This window comes from Ranitomeya imitator, chromosome 3, assembly GCF_032444005.1.
Source record: "Ranitomeya imitator isolate aRanImi1 chromosome 3, aRanImi1.pri, whole genome shotgun sequence".
Lineage (NCBI taxonomy): Eukaryota > Metazoa > Chordata > Amphibia > Anura > Dendrobatidae > Ranitomeya > Ranitomeya imitator.
Window position 1 is genome coordinate 833373029 of NC_091284.1, and position 23473 is coordinate 833396501.

The 23473-nt window shown below is 48.2% G+C and overlaps 1 protein-coding gene across 3 annotated transcripts in view; it reads right to left on the minus strand.

Annotated features, from left to right (window-relative positions):
* PDE2A (phosphodiesterase 2A) overlaps window positions 1–23473 on the minus strand; it is a 633083-nt gene that overhangs the window by 93555 nt on the left and 516055 nt on the right. For all 3 annotated transcript variants that reach the window (XM_069759489.1, XM_069759488.1, XM_069759486.1), the window contains 8 exons: window positions 17958–18021; window positions 16314–16392; window positions 15984–16161; window positions 15763–15875; window positions 15608–15685; window positions 11629–11751; window positions 8289–8359; window positions 7816–7938 (listed from right to left, as the gene is read on the minus strand). In XM_069759489.1, coding sequence (XP_069615590.1) covers window positions 7816–7938; window positions 8289–8359; window positions 11629–11751; window positions 15608–15685; window positions 15763–15875; window positions 15984–16161; window positions 16314–16392; window positions 17958–18021 — 829 coding nt within the window. The remainder of the gene's footprint in view (window positions 1–7815; window positions 7939–8288; window positions 8360–11628; window positions 11752–15607; window positions 15686–15762; window positions 15876–15983; window positions 16162–16313; window positions 16393–17957; window positions 18022–23473) is intronic.

Here is a 23473-nt window from a genome sequence, read left to right on the forward strand (position 1 = left end):
CACTATGGCTCCATCTAGTGGTAGTACAGTGTGTGTCACCTCTGGGATAATACAGCACTATGGCTCCATCTAGTGGTAGTACAGTGTGTGTCACCTCTAGGATAATACAGCACTATGGCTCCATCTAGTGGTAGTACAGTATGTGTCACCTCTGGGATAATACAGCACTATGGCTCCATCTAGTGGTAGTACAGTATGTGTCACCTCTAGGATAATACAGCACTATGGCTCCATCTAGTGGTAGTACAGTGTGTGTCACCTCTGGGATAATACAGCACTATGGCTCCATCTAGTGGTAGTACAGTGTGTGTCACCTCTAGGATAATACAGCACTATGGCTCCATCTAGTGGTAGTACAGTGTGTGTCACCTCTAGGATAATATAGCACTATGGCTCCATCTAGTGGTAGTACAGTATGTGTCACCTCTAGGGTAATACAGCACTATGGCTCCATCTAGTGGTAGTACAGTGTGTGTCACCTCTAGGATAATACAGCACTATGGCTCCATCTAGTGGTAGTACAGTATGTGTCACCTCTGGGATAATACAGCACTATGGCTCCATCTAGTGGTAGTACAGTATGTGTCACCTCTAGGGTAATACAGCACTATGGCTCCATCTAGTGGTAGTACAGTGTGTGTCACCTCTAGGATAATACAGCACTATGGCTCCATCTAGTGGTAGTACAGTATGTGTCACCTCTGGGATAATACAGCACTATGGCTCCATCTAGTGGTAGTACAGTGTGTGTCACCTCTGGGATAATACAGCACTATGGCTCCATCTAGTGGTAGTACAGTGTGTGTCACCTCTAGGATAATACAGCACTATGGCTCCATCTAGTGGTAGTACAGTGTGTGTCACCTCTGGGATAATTCAGCACTATGACTCCATCTAGTGGTAGTACAGTGTGTGTCACCTCTAGGATAATACAGCACTATGGCTCCATCTAGTGGTAGTACAGTGTGTGTCACCTCTAGGATAATACAGCACTATGGCTCCATCTAGTGGTAGTACAGTGTGTGTCACCTCTAGGATAATACAGCACTATGGCTCCATCTAGTGGTAGTACAGTATGTGTCACCTCTGGGATAATACAGCACTATGGCTCCATCTAGTGGTAGTACAGTGTGTGTCACCTCTGGGATAATACAGCACTATGGCGCCATCTAGTGGTAGTACAGTATGTGTCACCTCTGGGATAATATAGCACTATGGCTCCATCTAGTGGTAGTACAGTGTGTGTCACCTCTGGGATAATACAGCACTATGGCTCCATCTAGTGGTAGTACAGTATGTGTCACCTGTAGGATAATACAGCACTATGGCTCCATCTAGTGGTAGTACAGTGTGTGTCACCTCTGGGATAATACAGCACTATGGCTCCATCTAGTGGTAGTACAGTGTGTGTCACCTCTGGGATAATACAGCACTATGGCTCCATCTAGTGGTAGTACAGTATGTGTCACCTCTGGGATAATACAGCACTATGGCTCCATCTAGTGGTAGTACAGTGTGTGTCACCTCTGGGATAATACAGCACTATGGCGCCATCTAGTGGTAGTACAGTATGTGTCACCTCTGGGATAATATAGCACTATGGCTCCATCTAGTGGTAGTACAGTGTGTGTCACCTCTGGGATAATACAGCACTATGGCTCCATCTAGTGGTAGTACAGTGTGTGTCACCTCTGAGATAATACAGCACTATGGCTCCATCTAGTGGTAGTACAGTATGTGTCACCTCTGGGATAATACAGCACTATGGCTCCATCTAGTGGTAGTACAGTGTGTGTCACCTCTAGGATAATACAGCACTATGGCTCCATCTAGTGGTAGTACAGTGTGTGTCACCTCTGAGATAATACAGCACTATGGCTCCATCTAGTGGTAGTACAGTATGTGTCACCTCTGGGATAATACAGCACTATGGCTCCATCTAGTGGTAGTACAGTGTGTGTCACCTCTAGGATAATACAGCACTATGGCTCCATCTAGTGGTAGTACAGTGTGTGTCACCTCTGGGATAATACAGCACTATGGCTCCATCTAGTGGTAGTACAGTGTGTGTCACCTCTGGGATAATACAGCACTATGGCTCCATCTAGTGGTAGTACAGTGTGTGTCACCTCTAGGATAATACAGTACTATGGCTCCATCTAGTGGTAGTACAGTGTGTGTCACCTCTGGGATAATACAGCACTATGGCTCCATCTAGTGGTAGTACAGTGTGTGTCACCTCTAGGATAATACAGCACTATGGCTCCATCTAGTGGTAGTACAGTGTGTGTCACCTCTAGGATAATACAGCACTATGGCTCCATCTAGTGGTAGTACAGTATGTGTCACCTCTGGGATAATACAGCACTATGGCTCCATCTAGTGGTAGTACAGTGTGTGTCACCTCTGGGATAATACAGCACTATGGCTCCATCTAGTGGTAGTACAGTATGTGTCATCTCTAGGATAATACAGCACTATGGCTCCATCTAGTGGTAGTACAGTATGTGTCACCTCTGGGATAATACAGCACTATGGCTCCATCTAGTGGTAGTACAGTGTGTGTCACCTGTAGGATAATACAGCACTATGGCGCCATCTAGTTATAGTATAGTGTGTGTCACCTCTAGGATAATACAGCACTATGGCTCCATCTAGTTATAGTATAGTGTGTGTCACCTCTAGGATAATACAGCACTATGGCTCCATCTAGTGGTAGTACAGTATGTGTCACCTCTAGGATAATACAGCACTATGGCTCCATCTAGTGGTAGTACAGTGTGTGTCACCTGTAGGATAATACAGCACTATGGCTCCATCTAGTGGTAGTACAGTGTGTGTCACCTCTAGGATAATACAGCACTATGGCTCCATCTAGTTATAGTATAGTGTGTGTCACCTCTAGGATAATACAGCACTATGGCTCCATCTAGTGGTAGTACAGTATGTGTCACCTCTGGGATAATACAGCACTATGGCTCCATCTAGTGGTAGTACAGTGTGTGTCACCTCTGGGATAATACAGCACTATGGCTCCATCTAGTGGTAGTACAGTGTGTGTCACCTCTAGGATAATACAGCACTATGGCTCCATCTAGTGGTAGTACAGTGTGTGTCACCTCTAGGATAATACAGCACTATGGCTCCATCTAGTGGTAGTACAGTGTGTGTCACCTCTAGGATAATACAGCACTATGGCTCCATCTAGTGGTAGTACAGTGTGTGTCACCTCTGGGATAATACAGCACTATGGCTCCATCTAGTGGTAGTACAGTATGTGTCACCTCTAGGATAATATAGCACTATGGCTCCATCTAGTGGTAGTACAGTGTGTGTCACCTCTAGGATAATACAGCACTAGGGCTCCATCTAGTGGTAGTACAGTGTGTGTCACCTCTGGGATAATACAGCACTATGGCTCCATCTAGTGGTAGTACAGTGTGTGTCACCTCTGGGATAATACAGCACTATGGCTCCATCTAGTGGTAGTACAGTGTGTGTCACCTCTAGGATAATACAGCACTATGGCTCCATCTAGTGGTAGTACAGTATGTGTCACCTCTGGGATAATACAGCACTATGGCTCCATCTAGTGGTAGTACAGTATGTGTCACCTCTAGGATAATACAGCACTATGGCTCCATCTAGTGGTAGTACAGTGTGTGTCACCTCTGGGATAATACAGCACTATGGCTCCATCTAGTGGTAGTACAGTGTGTGTCACCTCTAGGATAATACAGCACTATGGCTCCATCTAGTGGTAGTACAGTGTGTGTCACCTCTGGGATAATACAGCACTATGGCTCCATCTAGTGGTAGTACAGTATGTGTCACCTCTAGGATAATATAGCACTATGGCTCCATCTAGTGGTAGTACAGTGTGTGTCACCTCTAGGATAATACAGCACTAGGGCTCCATCTAGTGGTAGTACAGTGTGTGTCACCTCTGGGATAATACAGCACTATGGCTCCATCTAGTGGTAGTACAGTGTGTGTCACCTCTGGGATAATACAGCACTATGGGTCCATCTAGTGGTAGTACAGTGTGTGTCACCTCTAGGATAATACAGCACTATGGCTCCATCTAGTGGTAGTACAGTATGTGTCACCTCTGGGATAATACAGCACTATGGCTCCATCTAGTGGTAGTACAGTATGTGTCACCTCTAGGATAATACAGCACTATGGCTCCATCTAGTGGTAGTACAGTGTGTGTCACCTCTGGGATAATACAGCACTATGGCTCCATCTAGTGGTAGTACAGTGTGTGTCACCTCTAGGATAATACAGCACTATGGCTCCATCTAGTGGTAGTACAGTGTGTGTCACCTCTGGGATAATTCAGCACTATGACTCCATCTAGTGGTAGTACAGTGTGTGTCACCTCTAGGATAATACAGCACTATGGCTCCATCTAGTGGTAGTACAGTGTGTGTCACCTCTAGGATAATACAGCACTATGGCTCCATCTAGTGGTAGTACAGTGTGTGTCACCTCTAGGATAATACAGCACTATGGCTCCATCTAGTGGTAGTACAGTATGTGTCACCTCTGGGATAATACAGCACTATGGCTCCATCTAGTGGTAGTACAGTGTGTGTCACCTCTGGGATAATACAGCACTATGGCGCCATCTAGTGGTAGTACAGTATGTGTCACCTCTGGGATAATATAGCACTATGGCTCCATCTAGTGGTAGTACAGTGTGTGTCACCTCTGGGATAATACAGCACTATGGCTCCATCTAGTGGTAGTACAGTATGTGTCACCTGTAGGATAATACAGCACTATGGCTCCATCTAGTGGTAGTACAGTGTGTGTCACCTCTGGGATAATACAGCACTATGGCTCCATCTAGTGGTAGTACAGTGTGTGTCACCTCTGGGATAATACAGCACTATGGCTCCATCTAGTGGTAGTACAGTATGTGTCACCTCTGGGATAATACAGCACTATGGCTCCATCTAGTGGTAGTACAGTGTGTGTCACCTCTGGGATAATACAGCACTATGGCGCCATCTAGTGGTAGTACAGTATGTGTCACCTCTGGGATAATATAGCACTATGGCTCCATCTAGTGGTAGTACAGTGTGTGTCACCTCTGGGATAATACAGCACTATGGCTCCATCTAGTGGTAGTACAGTGTGTGTCACCTCTGAGATAATACAGCACTATGGCTCCATCTAGTGGTAGTACAGTATGTGTCACCTCTAGGATAATACAGCACTATGGCTCCATCTAGTGGTAGTACAGTGTGTGTCACCTCTGGGATAATACAGCACTATGGCTCCATCTAGTGGTAGTACAGTATGTGTCATCTCTAGGATAATACAGCACTATGGCTCCATCTAGTGGTAGTACAGTGTGTGTCACCTCTAGGATAATACAGCACTATGGCTCCATCTAGTGGTAGTACAGTGTGTGTCACCTCTAGGATAATACAGCACTATGGCTCCATCTAGTGGTAGTACAGTGTGTGTCACCTCTGGGATAATACAGCACTATGGCTCCATCTAGTGGTAGTACAGTGTGTGTCACCTCTGGGATAATACAGCACTATGGCTCCATCTAGTGGTAGTACAGTGTGTGTCACCTCTAGGATAATACAGTACTATGGCTCCATCTAGTGGTAGTACAGTGTGTGTCACCTCTGGGATAATACAGCACTATGGCTCCATCTAGTGGTAGTACAGTGTGTGTCACCTCTAGGATAATACAGCACTATGGCTCCATCTAGTGGTAGTACAGTGTGTGTCACCTCTAGGATAATACAGCACTATGGCTCCATCTAGTGGTAGTACAGTATGTGTCACCTCTGGGATAATACAGCACTATGGCTCCATCTAGTGGTAGTACAGTGTGTGTCACCTCTGGGATAATACAGCACTATGGCTCCATCTAGTGGTAGTACAGTGTGTGTCACCTCTAGGATAATACAGCACTATGGCTCCATCTAGTGGTAGTACAGTATGTGTCACCTCTGGGATAATACAGCACTATGGCTCCATCTAGTGGTAGTACAGTGTGTGTCACCTCTGGGATAATACAGCACTATGGCTCCATCTAGTGGTAGTACAGTATGTGTCATCTCTAGGATAATACAGCACTATGGCTCCATCTAGTGGTAGTACAGTGTGTGTCACCTCTAGGATAATACAGCACTATGGCTCCATCTAGTGGTAGTACAGTATGTGTCACCTCTGGGATAATACAGCACTATGGCTCCATCTAGTGGTAGTACAGTATGTGTCACCTCTAGGATAATACAGCACTATGGCTCCATCTAGTGGTAGTACAGTATGTGTCACCTCTGGGATAATACAGCACTATGGCTCCATCTAGTGGTAGTACAGTGTGTGTCACCTCTAGGATAATACAGCACTATGGCTCCATCTAGTGGTAGTACAGTGTGTGTCACCTCTAGGATAATACAGCACTATGGCTCCATCTAGTGGTAGTACAGTATGTGTCACCTCTGGGATAATACAGCACTATGGCTCCATCTAGTGGTAGTACAGTGTGTGTCACCTCTAGGATAATACAGCACTATGGCTCCATCTAGTGGTAGTACAGTATGTGTCACCTCTGGGATAATACAGCACTATGGCTCCATCTAGTGGTAGTACAGTATGTGTCACCTCTAGGATAATACAGCACTATGGCTCCATCTAGTGGTAGTACAGTATGTGTCACCTCTGGGATAATACAGCACTATGGCTCCATCTAGTGGTAGTACAGTGTGTGTCACCTCTAGGATAATACAGCACTATGGCTCCATCTAGTGGTAGTACAGTATGTGTCATCTCTAGGATAATACAGCACTATGGCTCCATCTAGTTATAGTATAGTGTGTGTCACCTCTAGGATAATACAGCACTATGGCTCCATCTAGTGGTAGTACAGTATGTGTCACCTCTAGGATAATACAGCACTATGGCTCCATCTAGTGGTAGTACAGTATGTGTCACCTCTAGGATAATACAGCACTATGGCTCCATCTAGTGGTAGTACAGTATGTGTCACCTCTGGGATAATACAGCACTATGGCTCCATCTAGTGGTAGTACAGTGTGTGTCACCTCTAGGATAATACAGCACTATGGCTCCATCTAGTGGTAGTACAGTGTGTGTCACCTCTAGGATAATACAGCACTATGGCTCCATCTAGTTATAGTATAGTGTGTGTCACCTCTAGGATAATACAGCACTATGGCTCCATCTAGTGGTAGTACAGTATGTGTCACCTCTAGGATAATACAGCACTATGGCTCCATCTAGTGGTAGTACAGTGTGTGTCACCTGTAGGATAATACAGCACTATGGCTCCATCTAGTGGTAGTACAGTGTGTGTCACCTCTAGGATAATACAGCACTATGGCTCCATCTAGTTATAGTATAGTGTGTGTCACCTCTAGGATAATACAGCACTATGGCTCCATCTAGTGGTAGTACAGTATGTGTCACCTCTGGGATAATACAGCACTATGGCTCCATCTAGTGGTAGTACAGTGTGTGTCACCTCTGGGATAATACAGCACTATGGCTCCATCTAGTGGTAGTACAGTGTGTGTCACCTCTAGGATAATACAGCACTATGGCTCCATCTAGTGGTAGTACAGTGTGTGTCACCTCTAGGATAATACAGCACTATGGCTCCATCTAGTGGTAGTACAGTGTGTGTCACCTCTGAGATAATACAGCACTATGGCTCCATCTAGTGGTAGTACAGTGTGTGTCACCTCTGGGATAATACAGCACTATGGCTCCATCTAGTGGTGACAGCATGATGAGTACATTACAGGGGACAGTACTTACTCCAGATAATTGATGAGTTCCAGATTCTTGTAGAGCAGGTAGCAGAAGTGCGATACAGAGAATGCGTGCATCCAGTTGTGATACGGGGGGTCTCTGTACCCCTTCTTCACCATAAGGCAAAATCTAAAGACATAAAGATGTCCAATCATTAATCAACTGTCAAGCAGCATCAAACAGTAGACAGAGGAGAGTGTCCTGACCGTTCTCCTGGCCGCTCTCCTCACCCTCACCATTCTCCTCACAGTTTCTCATGATTGTTCTCATGACCGTTACATTGACAGTTCCCCTCACAGTTCTGCAGTCTGTTCTCCTGGCCGTTCTCCTCACCCTCACCATTCTCCTCACAGTTTCTCATGATTGTTCTCATGACCGTTACATTGACAGTTCCCCTCACAGTTGTGCAGTCTGTTCTCCTGACCGCTCTCCTCACAGTTACCCTGACAGTTGTCCTGACATGTCGGTACAGTACAGACCTGATCAGTGTCATCCGGTCGATCTTGTAGTTGCTGATGAAGCCCATGTCTTCGAACATGCTGAGAGTGGCCTGCAGGGGGCGACAAGAACATATAATAATCCATAGAAGACAGACCTGTACAGTCACGGTGTCACATATGACGGAGAACTGACCCAACAACTGGCAATCTAATAACCTGAGAAACCGTGCAATGCTAAAGCAACACGCGGGGGCAGACCCGTGAAACATCCGTCCCGCGGACAACAGGGGAGCAAAATTATTGGAGCACAGTATGGTGGTGTTATATGGGTATAGCACATAGTGCATAGTAATAGTACCACTTATTTGTGCATTTAATGGCGGTATTATCTGTGCAGTTTATAGTACTACTAGATTGTGGCCCGATTCTAACGCATCGGGTATTCTACAATATGCATGTCCCCGTAGTATATGGACAATGATGATTCCAGAATTCGCGGCAGACTGTGCCCGTCGCTGATTGGTCGAGGCAACCTTTATGACATCATCGTCGCCATGGCAACCATTATGACATCTACGTCGATACTGTGCCCGTCGCTGAATCAGAAACGTGGGATTTCTACGTCCTTTATGACATCATCGTCGCTGTGCCCGTCGCTGATTGGTCGAAGCCTGGCGGCCTCGACCAATCAGATACGCGGGATATCTACGTCCTTTATGACATCATCGTCGCTGTGCTTGTCGCTGATTGGTCGAGGCCGCCAGGCCTCGACCAATCAGAGACGCGGGATTTCTACGTCGATGCTGTGCCCGTCGCTGATTGGTCAAGGCCTGGCGGCCTCAACCAATCAGAGAGGTGGGATTTCCAGGACAGACAGACAGAAAGACAGACAGAACTAAAGACAGAGACAGACAGACGGAAAAACCCTTAGACAATTATATATATAGATACTGTGTCTACTGGATACCACTGATATTCAACACTTTATGCCCCTATATCGTATTTTATGCATTATATTCTATACACTGACATTGGACACTTTATAGTGGTATTATTTGCATTCTACACAGTATTGTTATGTGTGCACTCTATAGCGCTGATATTGGACACATTCTTGGGCACTTTATAGCATTTTTATGTGATATTAATAAATTATAATGACTAGTGAAGTTTGGAGGATTTCCACGAGGGGGCGATGCTGTATTCTTTGGTTATCTATATATATAATTGTCTAAGGGGTACTTCCGTCTGTTTGTCTGTCTGTAACTAACTTCCGTAATGGAAATCCCGCGTCGCTGATTGGTCACAGCCGGCCGCGACCAATCAGCAACCGGCTTAGTCCAGCCGCGAATTGGCCCCTCCCTACTCTCCTCCAGTCAGTGCCAGTGCGTCGTCCCATCCCGGACCAACTTTTTACTATTGATGCTGGCTATGCAGCCTGTGTGGCCTGTGCTATATACTACATGGCTGTGCTATATAGTACGTGGGCTGTGTTATATTCTATGTGGGTTGTGTTATATACTACGTCGGCTGTGTTATATACTACGTCGGCTGTGTTATATACTGCGTGGGCTGTATTATATACTGCCTGGCTGCTATATACTACGTGGGCAGTTATATACTGCATGGGCTGTGCAATATACTATGTGGGCTGTGCTATATACTACATGGCAGGTGCGGGCTGCCACGGGGCTCTCTCTACGGTTAGTATCCCACTGTATCTCATCTCTCTTTTGGTCATTATGACACTTTGTCTCTTTATGATGTATATTTATTAGTGAAAGACACAGATATATATGGGCATATTAGGGTATATTACTAACATTATACTCTATGTGTATTTTTTGATATGATGATACCCCCTAGTTTCTGGCTCATAGCTATATTGGGCATAAATATGCATACTATGGCTTTATAAACTGCTTTGGCACTTTATTGCACTATGACACTTTTGATTTATGGGTCTTATTCTTAATCTACCGTAATTTTAACATATATACTATGATGATACTATTGACCCATATAAATCCATCCCTCACTGCAATTTTTTGCACATTAGCTTTGTATAATTTTTGAGCCACGCTGCCCTTTAGTCACACAAGATCCTGTGTCTACTTTATGTGGGTATCTATATATATGAATTTTTATATGTTCTAGTGTTCCGTATATATATATATATATATATATATATATACATACATACATATATTTTCTCAGTATTCACAAATTATGATAGACTTTAATATGGGTCATTATGAACTATATATATTGTGATTAGTCCCTGTGTCATCTCGTTTTTATCCATCTGCTTTTGTTTTCCCTTATATTATGGATTGTGTTATGTTTTTATGATTAAATAAAATTACGTTAATTATAATTGCTGGAGTCGTGCATTATATTGTAGGTATATACTACATGGCCTGTGTTATATACTGCGTGGGTTGTGTTTATATACTACGTGGGCTGTGCTATATACTACGTGGGCTGAGGGTGTCCTGGTTATATATGGGGATGTACTGTTTATAGATGAGGGTGTATTGGTTATATATGGAGTTGTACTTGTTATTTATTGGGGTGTATTGGTTATATATGAGGGTGTACTGGTTATTTATGGTGATGTACTGGTTTTATATAGATTGTCCTGGTTATATATGGGGTTGTACTTGTTATTTATGGGGGTGTACTGGTTATATATGTGGTGTACTGGTTATTTATGGGGTACTGGTTTTATATGGGGTGTGCTGGTTATTTATGGGAGTGTACTTGTTATTTATGGGGGTGTACTGGTTATATATGAGGGTGTACTGGTTTTATATGGGATTGTACTTGTTATTTATGGGGGTGTACTGGTTATATATGGGGGTGTACTGGTTGTATATGTGGTGTACTGGTTATTTATGGGGGGTACTGGTTTTATATGGGGTTTTACTTGTTATTTATAGGGGTGTACTGGTTATATATGAGGGTGTACTGGTTGTTTATTAGGTTGTACTGGTTATTTATGGGGGTGTACTGGTTTTATACCAAGGTGTACTGGTTATTTGTGGGGGTGTACTGGCTATTTATGGCCCCCGGGTGTACTGATTGTATATGGGGGTATATTGGTTGTATATGGGGTGTACTGGTTATTTATGGGGGGTACTGGTTTTATATGAGGATGTACTGGTTTTATATGGGGTGTACTGGTTATATATGAGGATGTACTGGTTTCATATGGGGTGTACTGGTTATATATGGATGTGTACTGGTTATTTATGGGGGTGTACTAGTTTTATATGGGGTGTACTGGTTATTTATGGGGGGGGGGTACTGGTTTTATATGGGGTGTACTGGTTACACGCAGCGATCGCCTTGCTGGTTGTGTTCCCCCCTGACTCACCACAGCTGTGTCATCGTCGGGGAGGGATCGGGGGGTATAGCTGAAATTAGCAAAATTTGGATCGATTGTGGCGACACTGGGAATCCCGTCACTCTCCAGTTTCTTGGCTTCTTCATCACAGACCTGGAACAGATAACGACGGATAATTATGTGACGAGGAGCGAACGTGTCGCCGAAGACCCCACAGAACGTTCCCACTGATGATGTCACTGCTCCTCCTGCACAGGTCATGTGACCCGATGACATCACCACCGCCAAGTATCCCCGAAACCTTACAGTGCAGCGGACTGGTGCGTCCTAGGGACCCCTCCATCACATAAGCAGACCCCTGTTTTATAAATGGCACATGGTGGGTGCGGACCCCCGTACAGATCCTGCACTGACCGCTGTGTACACACAGGAGGTCTCTGTATGGCCGACTCGTGGCTCGGAGTCTCCCCGGGTCCTCCAGGGACCACAGGGCACTGTTATCTGACACAATCAGACCTGGCACCACCCAGCAGACATTCGCTCTGCCCATTACAGTAGAAGGGTCGTGACAATGTCAGGAGGCCGTAAATGCAAAGTACGACCCCTACCCGAAATACTGAGACCAAAAGTGACATTCTCTATTATAGCGATCTGGGTTTTATATTAATGATACTTAATTGCTGTTTAGTTGAAAAGTTTTGCAACTTTAGAATAAACTTTTTTAATTTCAGCCCAATTTTCTAGATCTCTGTGACTTGTCAGAGAAATTAATCCTGAACACAGCTGAGAAGTTGGTACAATTGTATCAGTGCAGACAATGCTCTGTAGACTCCGCACTGATACACTGCAACAATCCAGCAGAGATTAGAGCCACTGCGGTGGATGTGTTTAGCTCACAGAGCATTGTACAACTGTATCCAAGATGAGCTGTGGACAGGATTACTGGCTCTGAATGGAAACAGGAGAGTTCTCATTCACTGACAGCAACGGACCCTGGAGCAGCCGTGAGCCGGACCCTGGAGCAGCCGTGAGCCGGACCCTGGAGCAGCCGTGAGCCGGACCCTGGAGCAGCCACGAGCCGGACCCTGGAGCAGCCACGAGCCGGACCCTGGAGCAGCCGTGAGCCGGACCCTGGCGCAGCCACGAGCCGGACCCTGGAGCAGCCGTGAGCCGGACCCTGGAGCAGCCGTGAGCCGGACCCTGGAGCAGCCGTGAGCCGGACCCTGGAGCAGCCGTGAGCCGGACCCTGGAGCAGCCGTGAGCCGGACCCTGGAGCAGCCGTGAGCCGGACCCTGGAGCAGCCGTGAGCCGGACCCTGGAGCAGCCGTGAGCCGGACACTGGAGCAGCCGTGAGCCGGACCCTGGAGCAGCCGTGAGCCGGACCCTGGAGCAGCCGTGAACCGGACACTGGAGCAGCCACGAGCCGGACACTGGAGCAGCCGTGAGCCGGACCCTGGAGCAGCCGTGAGCCGGACCCTGGAGCAGCCGTGAACCGGACCCTGGAGCAGCCGTGAGCCGGACCCTGGAGCAGCCGTGAGCCGGATCCTGGAGCAGCCGCGAACCGGACCCTGGAGCAGCCGTGAGCCGGACCCTGGAGCAGCCGTGAGCCGGACCCTGGAGCAGCCGTGAGCCGGACCCTGGAGCAGCCGTGAGCCGGACCCTGGAGCAGCCGTGTGCCGGACCCTGGAGCAGCCTTGAACCGGACCCTGGAGCAGCCGTGAGCTGGAGCAGCCGTGAGCCGGACCCTGGAGCAGCCGTGAACCGGACCCTGGAGCAGCCACGAGCCGGACCCTGGAGCACCTGTGAGCCGGACCCTGGAGCAGCCGTGAGCCGGACCCTGGAGCAGCCGTGTGCCGGACCCTGGAGCAGCCTTGAACCGGACCCTGGAGCAGCCGTGAGCTGGAGCAGCCGTGAGCCGGACCCTGGAGCAGCCGTGAGCCGGACCCTGGAGCAGCCGTGAGCCGGACCCTGGAGCAGCCGGGAGCCGGACCCTGGAGCAGCCGCGAGCCGGACCCTGGAGCAGCCGCGAGCCGGACCCTGGAGCAGCCGCGAGCCGGAGCCTGGAGCAGCCGCGAGCCGGACCCTGGAGCAGCCGCGAGCCGGACCCTGGAGCAGCCGCGAGCCGGACCCTGGAGCAGCCGCGAGCCGGACCCTGGAGCAGCCGCGAGCCGGACCCTGGAGCCGCCGCGAGCCGGACCCTGGAGCATCCGCGAGCCGGACCCTGGAGCAGCCGCAAGCTGGACTGTTGTGAATTCTGTTGTCGAGCTCCCTCCTGTGGTCATGAATGGTACTTCGGTGAGTTCGGTCCGTGGGCTCCCTCTGGTGGCTGTGAGTGGAGCTGCTGCTTCTGAGGTTCCTTACACAGGTGACGTGGTTTATCCTTTGGTTGGCTTCTCTATTTAACTCCACTCAGATCGTTTCTCCATGCCAGCTGTCAATGTTTTAGCATTGGTTCAGTTCGCTCCTGGATCTGTCTGGTGTCCTGTCTTCTCCTGCAGAAGCTAAGTTCCTGATTGTTATTATTGTTCTTGTTTCTTTGTCCAGCTGGTTTTCTTGATTTTGTCTTGCTAGCTGGAAGCTCTGGGATGCAGGGTGGCACCCCCGCACCGTGAGTCGGTGCGGAGGACCCTTTTGCACACTCTGCGTGGTCTTTTGTAGGTTTTTGTGCTGACCGCAAAGATTCCTTTTCTATCCTCTGTCTATTTAGTAAGTCGTGCCTCCCTTTGCTGAAACCTATCTCATTTCTGCGTTTGTGACTTTCATCTTTACTCACAGTCATTACATGTGGGGGGCTGCCTATTCCTTTGGGGAATTTCTCTGAGGCAAGGTAGGCTTTATTTTCTTCTCTAGGGCTAGCTAGCTCTTAGGCTGTGACGAGGCGCATAGGGAGCGTCAGGAGCGCTCCACGGCTATTTCTAGTGTGTGCGATAGGATTAGGGCTTGCGGTCAGCAGAGCTCCCACATCCCAGAGCTTGTCCTGTATGAGTTTAACTATCAGGTCGGGTGCTCCTAACCACCAGGTCATAACACCGGACCCTGGAGCAGCCACGAGCCGGACCCTGGAGCAGCCACGAGCCGGACCCTGGAGCAACCCGTGAGTCGGAGCCTGGAACACCCGTGAGCCGGACCCTGGAGCAGCCTTGAGCCGGACCCTGGAGCAGCCACGACCCGGACCCTGGAGCAGCCACGAGCCGGACCCTGGAGCACCTGTGAGCCGGACCCTGGAGCAGCCTTGAACCGGACCCTGGAGCCGCCGTGAGCCAGACCCTGGAGCAGCCGCGAGCCGGACCCTGGAGCAGCCACGAGCCGGACCCTGGAGCAGCCACGAGCCGGACCCTGGAGCAGCCACGAGCCGGACCCTGGAGGAGCAGCCACGAGCCGGAGCCTGGAACACCCGTGAGCCGGACCCTGGAGCAGCCGTGAGCCGGACCCTGGAGCAGCCGTGAGCCGGACCCTGGAGCAGCCGTGAGCCGGACCCTGGAGCAGCCGTGAGCCGGACCCTGGAGCAGCCGTGAGCCGGACCCTGGAGCAGCCGTGAGCCGGACCCTGGAGCAGCCGTGAGCCGGACCCTGGAGCAGCCGTGAGCCGGACCCTAGAGCAGCTGTGAACCGGACCCTGGAGCAGCCACGAGCCGGACCCTGGAGCAGCCGTGAGCCGAACCCTGGAGCACCTGTGAGCCGGACCCTGGAGCAGCCACGAGCCGGACCCTGGAGCAGCCGTGAGCTGAACCCTGGAGCACCTGTGAGCCGGACCCTGGAGCACCTGTGAGCCGGACCCTGGAGCAGCCATGAGCCGGACCCTGGAGCAGCCGTGATACTGCACAATGGCTGCAAGTTCTGTAATTGTCCCTCTTGAGTCTTACAGTTGCTACTTCTCATTACTTTGGTGATATCTAGAAACAGTAAGGTGCCACCTAACGGGCATGGGCGATAGTAAATAACTTGGCAGCTTATATATAAAGTAGTAATGTAGTTGCGACATCCGGTGGCCACTTCTGGTACTGCAGTACCTTCATGTGATACATCATCATCTCGTTGGCCAGGTGACTCCTGAACTGAGCTTCATGGACCTGTTTATACAGCAGCGACTGATGGAAGGAAAGGGGACAGATTAGTACCAGCGAAATGCTTGAGATGTTCGTACATCGCAGAGATCGGATCTTACATGAGCGATGCTGATCCCACAGTAAATGGAGAAGGCAGTCGCCAAATCTTCATCGAATTTGGTGAATCCGGGACCGTTAATTTTGTTGACCAATTCCGCCACTCCGATGACCTCTGCGGGACAAGGGAATGGTTAGCAATTTTCTATAGTTCCATGGCAGGATATCTAAAGGCCTTAACCCTTCAGAGGAGAAAACTGGGGGTAGTAGTGGTTTCACACACCATTACTCTCATTCTTAATGGGGAAACACAGGATATTTCTGGTCCTGAATCCGGTGCTGTCGTCCACTCCGCGGTAAAACAAGGGATGTGAATAAGCATCTTTAATGTTCAGGATTTGGCCGGTTGTTGCTACGTGTCCGGCGATGCCCTGATCCGCTGGGATCCTTATCTCGTAGCTCTGGAAACAGAATGTAGAAAGGAATACTCTCATCATTGTCCTTAGGACCATACATTGAAGTAAGAATGCTAGGGCTCATCCTCATCTAAAGGGGGCGCTTTTACAATCAATGACGGATAATAGACAGATTGTATTATATCATCTGTACGCACCTCATCATCCACAACTCCTCCATCAAAGACCTTGGCAACGAGTTCATGGCTGTGTCTCTCGAGAAGGAAAACGGAACATCTACAGGAAGAGAGAAGTTATAATGCAAGGAAATCATCCCCCGATCCTTCATCATTGCAATCCAGGAGGGTTTTACTAGAAGCAGATCAACAGGGACCAGTCTGCAAGGACAGATTCCAATCCAGGTCGAGATTTATGAGACTGAACCATGTAAACATCTAAACTAATCGTCCAGGACAAGGTGGACGAGACCGATCCTGGACCAGATCTTCAAAAATGAACCTGGATGGGATATAGAAGGCTGATTCTACACTAGGTCTATGAGATTAATCTAAGCTAAGACTGGAGTGACCCCAGATGAGGCTGAACCCGGATGAGGTCCAAGAGGCCAAGCCAAGACGAGGTCCAAGAGGCCAAGCCCCGACAAGGTTCCAGAGGCCAAGCCCAGACAAGGTTCCAGAGGCCAAGCCCGGACAAGGTTCCAGAGGCCAAGCCCGGACAAAGTTCCAGAGGCCAAGCCCGGACGAGGTTCCAGAGGCCAAGCCCAGACGAGGTTCCAGAGGCCAAGCCCGGACAAGGTTCCAGAGCCCAAGTCCGGACAAGGTTCCAGAGGCCAAGCCTGGACGAGGTTCCAGAGGCCAAGTCTGGACGAGGTTCCAGAGGCCAAGTCTGGACGAGGTTCCAGAGGCCAAGCCCGGACGAGGTTCCAGAGGCCAAGCCCGGACGAGGTTCCAGAGGCCAAGCCCGGACGAGGTTCCAGAGGCCAAGCCCGGACAAGGTTCCAGAGGCCAAGCCCGGACAAGGTTCCAGAGGCCAAGCCCGGACAAGGTTCCAGAGGCCAAGCCCGGACAAGGTTCCAGAGGCCAAGCCCGGACGGGGTTCCAGAGGCCAAGCCCGGACGAGGTTCCAGAGGCCAAGCCATGACAAGGTCTATGAGACTCAACCCGAACAAGATTTACAAGATTGAGCCTAGGCAATGTCTACAAGAGATCTGGTCAGTTTTTAATGGAAGACCCTTAAGAAGTCCTAGTATACTGAGATGGGGCTAAGAGGCAAAATCCAAAACAAGACCTCCAAGCATGTATCCTGGAGGACGTCTACAAGACTAACTTATGACCAGTCTTAAAGATGAGATCTTAAGCCAAGCCTAGAAAACTAAACCCTGAGAGCTAAGCCTAGAAAACTAGACCCTGAGATCACATCCTAGTCAAGCCCCGCAAAACCAGATCCTGAATCAGGATTTGCAAGCACAAATCCAAAGCCATGACTATGAGACAAGATAATAGACCAGACTTAATAAACAGATTTTGGATAAGATCTTCGAGGTCGGATTCTGAGATAAGATCCTAGGTAAGATCTACAATACTAGATCTTGGATAAGGATCCGAGAACCAAATAATGGGCTAAATCTGCAAATCCAAATCCCTGATGAGGTCTACAAAAATTAACGAACCTCAACCCTGGACAAGATAAAGTTAAACTCAGGGCAACTTCCGCAAGACAAATTCATCGGGATCCTAGAAAGATCTACAAATGTTCTTGCGACACCTGGTAGTGGCAAAGGACAGAGGGGCCTGAGTGGATCACAGGGTCTACCGGACGATCGCGGCTGGAGCAGTACGTACATTTCCGCATTGCTGAGATTTCGAGCTTCTGTTATAATTTCCTGGAGTAGAACCGATACGTCATCTGGAAAATAAAGAAACTAAAATGTGTGACATCATCATTAACAGTGACAGCATCATGAACAGTGACATCATCAGTGTGTGAGGATCGCCTCCATTAATTTTCACAATCCATAATGGATCCACTCAAAATGTTACCATGCCCCAAACTCTAGCTGGAGTTATCGGATGGGATGCCCCAGTCAAGGTTGGCGCGGTTCAATTTAATAAGATTTATTTGGTCTATTCACAAACCAAAAATAACAGCTCCGAGCCAGAAATGTGCCGAATGTGCCACGAGTGGTTGTCATCTGCCCTCCCTCACGCTTCATATAGGGACCCTGAAGCTGTAAGATAATGTCACCAAATATCAGGGCCAGGAGAGTAAATGGATGAGTTGGGGAACCCTCGTGGGACGTGTCACCCCAGATCTTGACCGCAGCCAAGAAAGGTCTAATGCTTGTGGTGGAAAACCATTAAAGAGAACCGATGAAATCAAATGTAAGTGTGTGCAAGTGAGAAGAATCCTTACACAAATTACCCCCTTGAAAACAACTGGAAATAAAAAACTACAAACAAGTTACTATTTTCATTGAGAAAAATCATAAAAAAATAAATAAATCACAAAATCTAATATAAATAGACAAAGTGAAAAAAAGGTTAAAAAAATCATTAATTGGATATAAAAAAAATATAAAAAGTCAAACCGAAATCTCACTTTGTAAAGACGTGTTTTTGGGTGTTTGCCCCTCATCATGCAAAACATGAGATCGGATTTGGCTGTATGAGACACTAAGGAGGGGCAAACACCCCGGAACATGTGTCTGCATATTGAGATTCTGCTTTGACTTTTATCTTAAGTCATGTTAAGGCGTGTTAAAAGGGTCGTTATTGACTTTTAATATTCCTACTTCCAGTAGGCGGAAATAGAGTTCAAATCCTCTTCCTCATTGCATGGCCTATAAGTCTCCTTACACTGGCATGCCAGGCCTGTCACTCTCCAAAATGAGAGACGTTACCCTTTAAATTGTGTTGAAGATTTCTAGTCTGTCATGTCAGGTGGGCTTTGCTGCATCATGAAGCTTAAAAACCGGCAATGTCTCAGCTTACGAACCCTCCCCCCAAACTGCTGAGATTCCCCTTTAAGAACCCAAATTATTCAAATATGAGAAATGCCTCCTACGTGACGGACGTGGTGCGAATACCGGATATTTCCCCTAAAGACATATGTGCGCCCCGACCCTCCGCAGCTGCAGATCGCACGTCACACGGGAAGATCCCACCGGATTTATGTGGGAACTGGATCTAGGAAAGCTCCTCAGAAAATGTCAGTAATTGTCTTAAATTACAGGTGAGACAACGTGTTCTGTTTAGGAACTCTTCTTATCAGACAACTCTGCTCAGGGTCCAGGTTTACAGCTTTGTGTTTCCTGGTGCAGAGCTCCAGATCTTCTGCTTCCCTTCACGATGCCATGAACACACTTGACAAACTTTGGAAAGTCGGTGGTCATGAGAGGGTTATCCCTGCAGGTATATCCCGCCATAAACTTTTGGCACTGACCAGTTCACACCCGTCCAAGACTGTTCTCCACCTCCTCAACGCCCGAAACACAAGAAGCCTTCTACAATTGCTGATTCGTGGAAGGATTCGTTGGGCCGTAGAGGAGAGGAGATTTGCTCACACTTCCAGGAGTCCATGACCCTCTCGAATAGTTTTGGAGAACTGGGTCATATGAAGTTGTTGGATCAGTGCTGCACAGTCCTGTCCACCTCTTGGTGAAGATGCTTCATCCTTCATGGCCATGGCGGGACCTTGGGCCTTGGGATGATGCTGAAGAGGTGCCAACGGATGGGTAATGACCCCGCTACATGTCAGCGGTGGTGCCTTGCTATATCCCCAGTCTAAGTCCCATCCAAGTGGTGCAGGCGATGATGGATGACTCGGTTGCCGGACTGGTAGATGAGCTGCCAGGACATATTATGGTGGACCTGTTCCCCCGGGTGTCTTGACAATGACTGGACTGGGTGACACGATGTGGGAGGACAGGGAATCCGATGGCCTTGCTCCATTCCCCCACCACGTGTATATGTGACCAGCGAGGCCTACAAGCCTCAGAGGGGTCTTCCTACTGACTTCACCGGTGAGCCAGAACTTTTATTTTTGTCCTGGATTTCAGGCTCTGTCCTGGAGGGAGGTCTACAGAAGTCCTCCTGAAGTCTGAAGTCCTCTCTTGCTCTTTTACCGTCAGACTCAGACCCAGTTTTGGGCTTTCAGAAAATTCCTTTAAGTCACTCATGACTTCAAGTGGCCAATCACGAGCCACAATGACACACGACAGGTGTTCTCCAGGTGTTGTAGTGCAGACCTCGGTGAGGAGCATTCTCCTCGGTGTGAGCGCAGCTCCGGTATGTGACACGCTACCATAAAGCCGAGCAGCGGTGTATGAGGAGCGGAGGCTGAAGGCTCATTACACCGAGAGCTGAAAACCAAACATCAGCTCAGATTAAACTTTTCCAATAAACTGTAGACTGCAGAGCAAATAACAACCTCCAATGAGGGCGTCGGAGAGCAGCCGCGGCCGGCAGAGCGTCGGGAAGTGTGAAGGACATCGGAGCCTCCATGCGACCGTCAATAACGAGAAGCTCCGTGTGTGAAAGGTCAAATCTCCACAAGTTACTCCATCATTAGTCACATCATTGTCTTATACTCCAGTCACTGCCAAAGCTGCACCGATGACTCTGCTACTATATTATGTCTACACTCCAGCTCTTGTGTAATCACTGTTATGTTTGCTAATGACAGGTGTTATGAAGGCAATCCAGAGACACAGTGTGCCTAGCGATCAGAGCGCACACAGTGATCTGACAAATACCCAAAAATACAAGAACGAGCTCTGAGACGTGGAAACTCTGTAGACTGCACACCTGATCCTATCCTAAACACAACTAAAAGTGGCTGTGGATTGCGCCTAACAACTACCTAGGCAACTCGGCACAGCCTAAGAAACTAGCTAGCCTGAAGATAGAAAAATAGGCCTGACTTGCCCCAGAGAAATTCCCCAAAGGAAAAGGCAGCCCCCCACATATAATGACTGTGAGTAAGATGAAAAGACAAAACGTAGGGATGAAATAGATTCAGCAAAGTGGGGCTCGATATTCTAGGACAGAGCGAGGACAGTAAAGCGAACTTTGCAGTCTACAAAAAAACCCTAAAGCAAAAACCACGCAAAGGGGGCAAAAAAAACCCACCGTGCCGAACTAACGGCACGGCGGTACACCCTTTGCGTCTCAGAGCTTCCAGCAAAAACAAAAGACAAGCTGGACAGAAAAAAAAAGCAACAAAATAGCAAAAAGCACTTAGCTATACAGAGCAGCAGGTCACAGGAACAATCAGGAGAAGCTCAGATCCAACACTGAAACATTGACAAGGAGCAAGGATAGCAGCATCAGGCGGAGTTAAGTAATGAAGCAGTTAACGAGCTCACCAGAACACCTGAGGGAGGAAGCTCAGAAGCTGCAATACCACTTGTGACCACAGGAGTGAATTCAGCCACAGAATTCACAACAGTACCCCCCCCTTGAGGAGGGGTCACCGAACCCTCACCAGAGCCCCCAGGCCGACCAGGATGAGCCGCATGAAAGGCACGAACAAGATCGGAAGCATGAACATCAGAGGCAAAAACCCAGGAATTATCTTCCTGAGCATAACCCTTCCATTTAACCAGATACTGGAGTTTCCGTCTAGAAACACGAGAATCCACCCAAATGACTGACATCTTTTGAGAAACGGGAAGGTCAGAAATAAAATCCATCGAAATATGTGTCCAAGGCCTCTTTGGGACCGGCAAGGGCAAAAGCAACCCACTGGCACGAGAACAGCAGGGCTTAGCCCTAGCACAAATCCCACAGGACTGCACAAAAGTACGTACATCCCGTGACAGAGATGGCCACCAGAAGGATCTAGCCACTAACTCTCTGGTACCAAAGATTCCAGGATGACCAGCCAACACCGAACAATGAAGTTCAGAGATAAGTTTATTAGTCCACCTATCAGGGACGAACAGTTTCTCCGCTGGACAACGATCAGGTTTATTCGCCTGAAATTTTTGCAGCACCCGCCGCAAATCAGGGGAGATGGCAGACACAATGACTCCTTCCTTGAGGATACCCGCTGGCTCAGATAAACCCGGAGAGTCGGGCACAAAACTCCTAGACAGAGCATCCGCCTTCACATTTTTAGAGCCCGGAAGGTACGAAATCACAAAGTCGAAGCAGGCAAAAAATAACGACCAACGGGCCTGTCTAGGATTCAAGCGCTTGGCAGACTCGAGATAAGTCAAGTTCTTATGATCAGTCAATACCACCACGCGATGCTTAGCTCCTTCAAGCCAATGACGCCACTCCTCGAATGCCCACTTCATGGCCAGCAACTCTCGATTGCCCACATCATAATTACGCTCAGCGGGCGAAAACTTCCTGGAAAAGAAAGCACATGGTTTCATCACTGAGCAATCAGAACCTCTCTGTGACAAAACCGCCCCTGCTCCAATCTCAGAAGCATCAACCTCGACCTGGAACGGAAGAGAAACATCTGGCTGACACAACACAGGGGCAGAACAAAAACGACGCTTCAACTCCTGAAAAGCTTCCACAGCAGCAGAAGACCAATTAACCAAATCAGCACCCTTCTTGGTCAAATCGGTCAATGGTTTGGCAATGCTAGAAAAATTACAGATGAAGCGACGATAAAAATTAGCAAAGCCCAGGAACTTTTGCAGACTTTTCAGAGATGTCGGCTGAATCCAATCCTGGATGGCTTGGACCTTAACTGGATCCATCTCGATAGTAGAAGGGGTAAAGATGAACCCCAAAAATGAAACTTTCTGCACACCGAAGAGACACTTTGATCCCTTCACAAACAAAGAGTTAGCACGCAGGACCTGAAAAACCATTCTGACCTGCTTCACATGAGACTCCCAATCATCTGAGAAGATCAAAATGTCATCCAAGTACACAATCAGGAATTTATCCAGATACTCACGGAAGATGTCATGCATAAAAGACTGAAACACAGATGGAGCATTGGCAAGTCCGAACGGCATCACTAGATACTCAAAATGACCATCGGGCGTATTGAATGCAGTTTTCCATTCATCTCCTTGCCTGATTCTCACCAGATTATACGCACCACGAAGATCTATCTTAGTGAACCAACTAGCCCCCTTAATCCGAGCAAACAAGTCAGATAACAATGGCAAGGGGTACTGAAATTTAACAGTGATCTTATTAAGAAGGCGGTAATCAATACACGGTCTCAGCGAACCATCCTTCTTGGCTACAAAGAAGAACCCTGCTCCCAGTGGTGATGACGATGGGCGAATATGTCCCTTCTCCAGGGATTCCTTCACATAACTGCGCATAGCGGCGTGTTCGGGCACGGATAAATTAAATAATCGACCTTTAGGGAATTTACTACC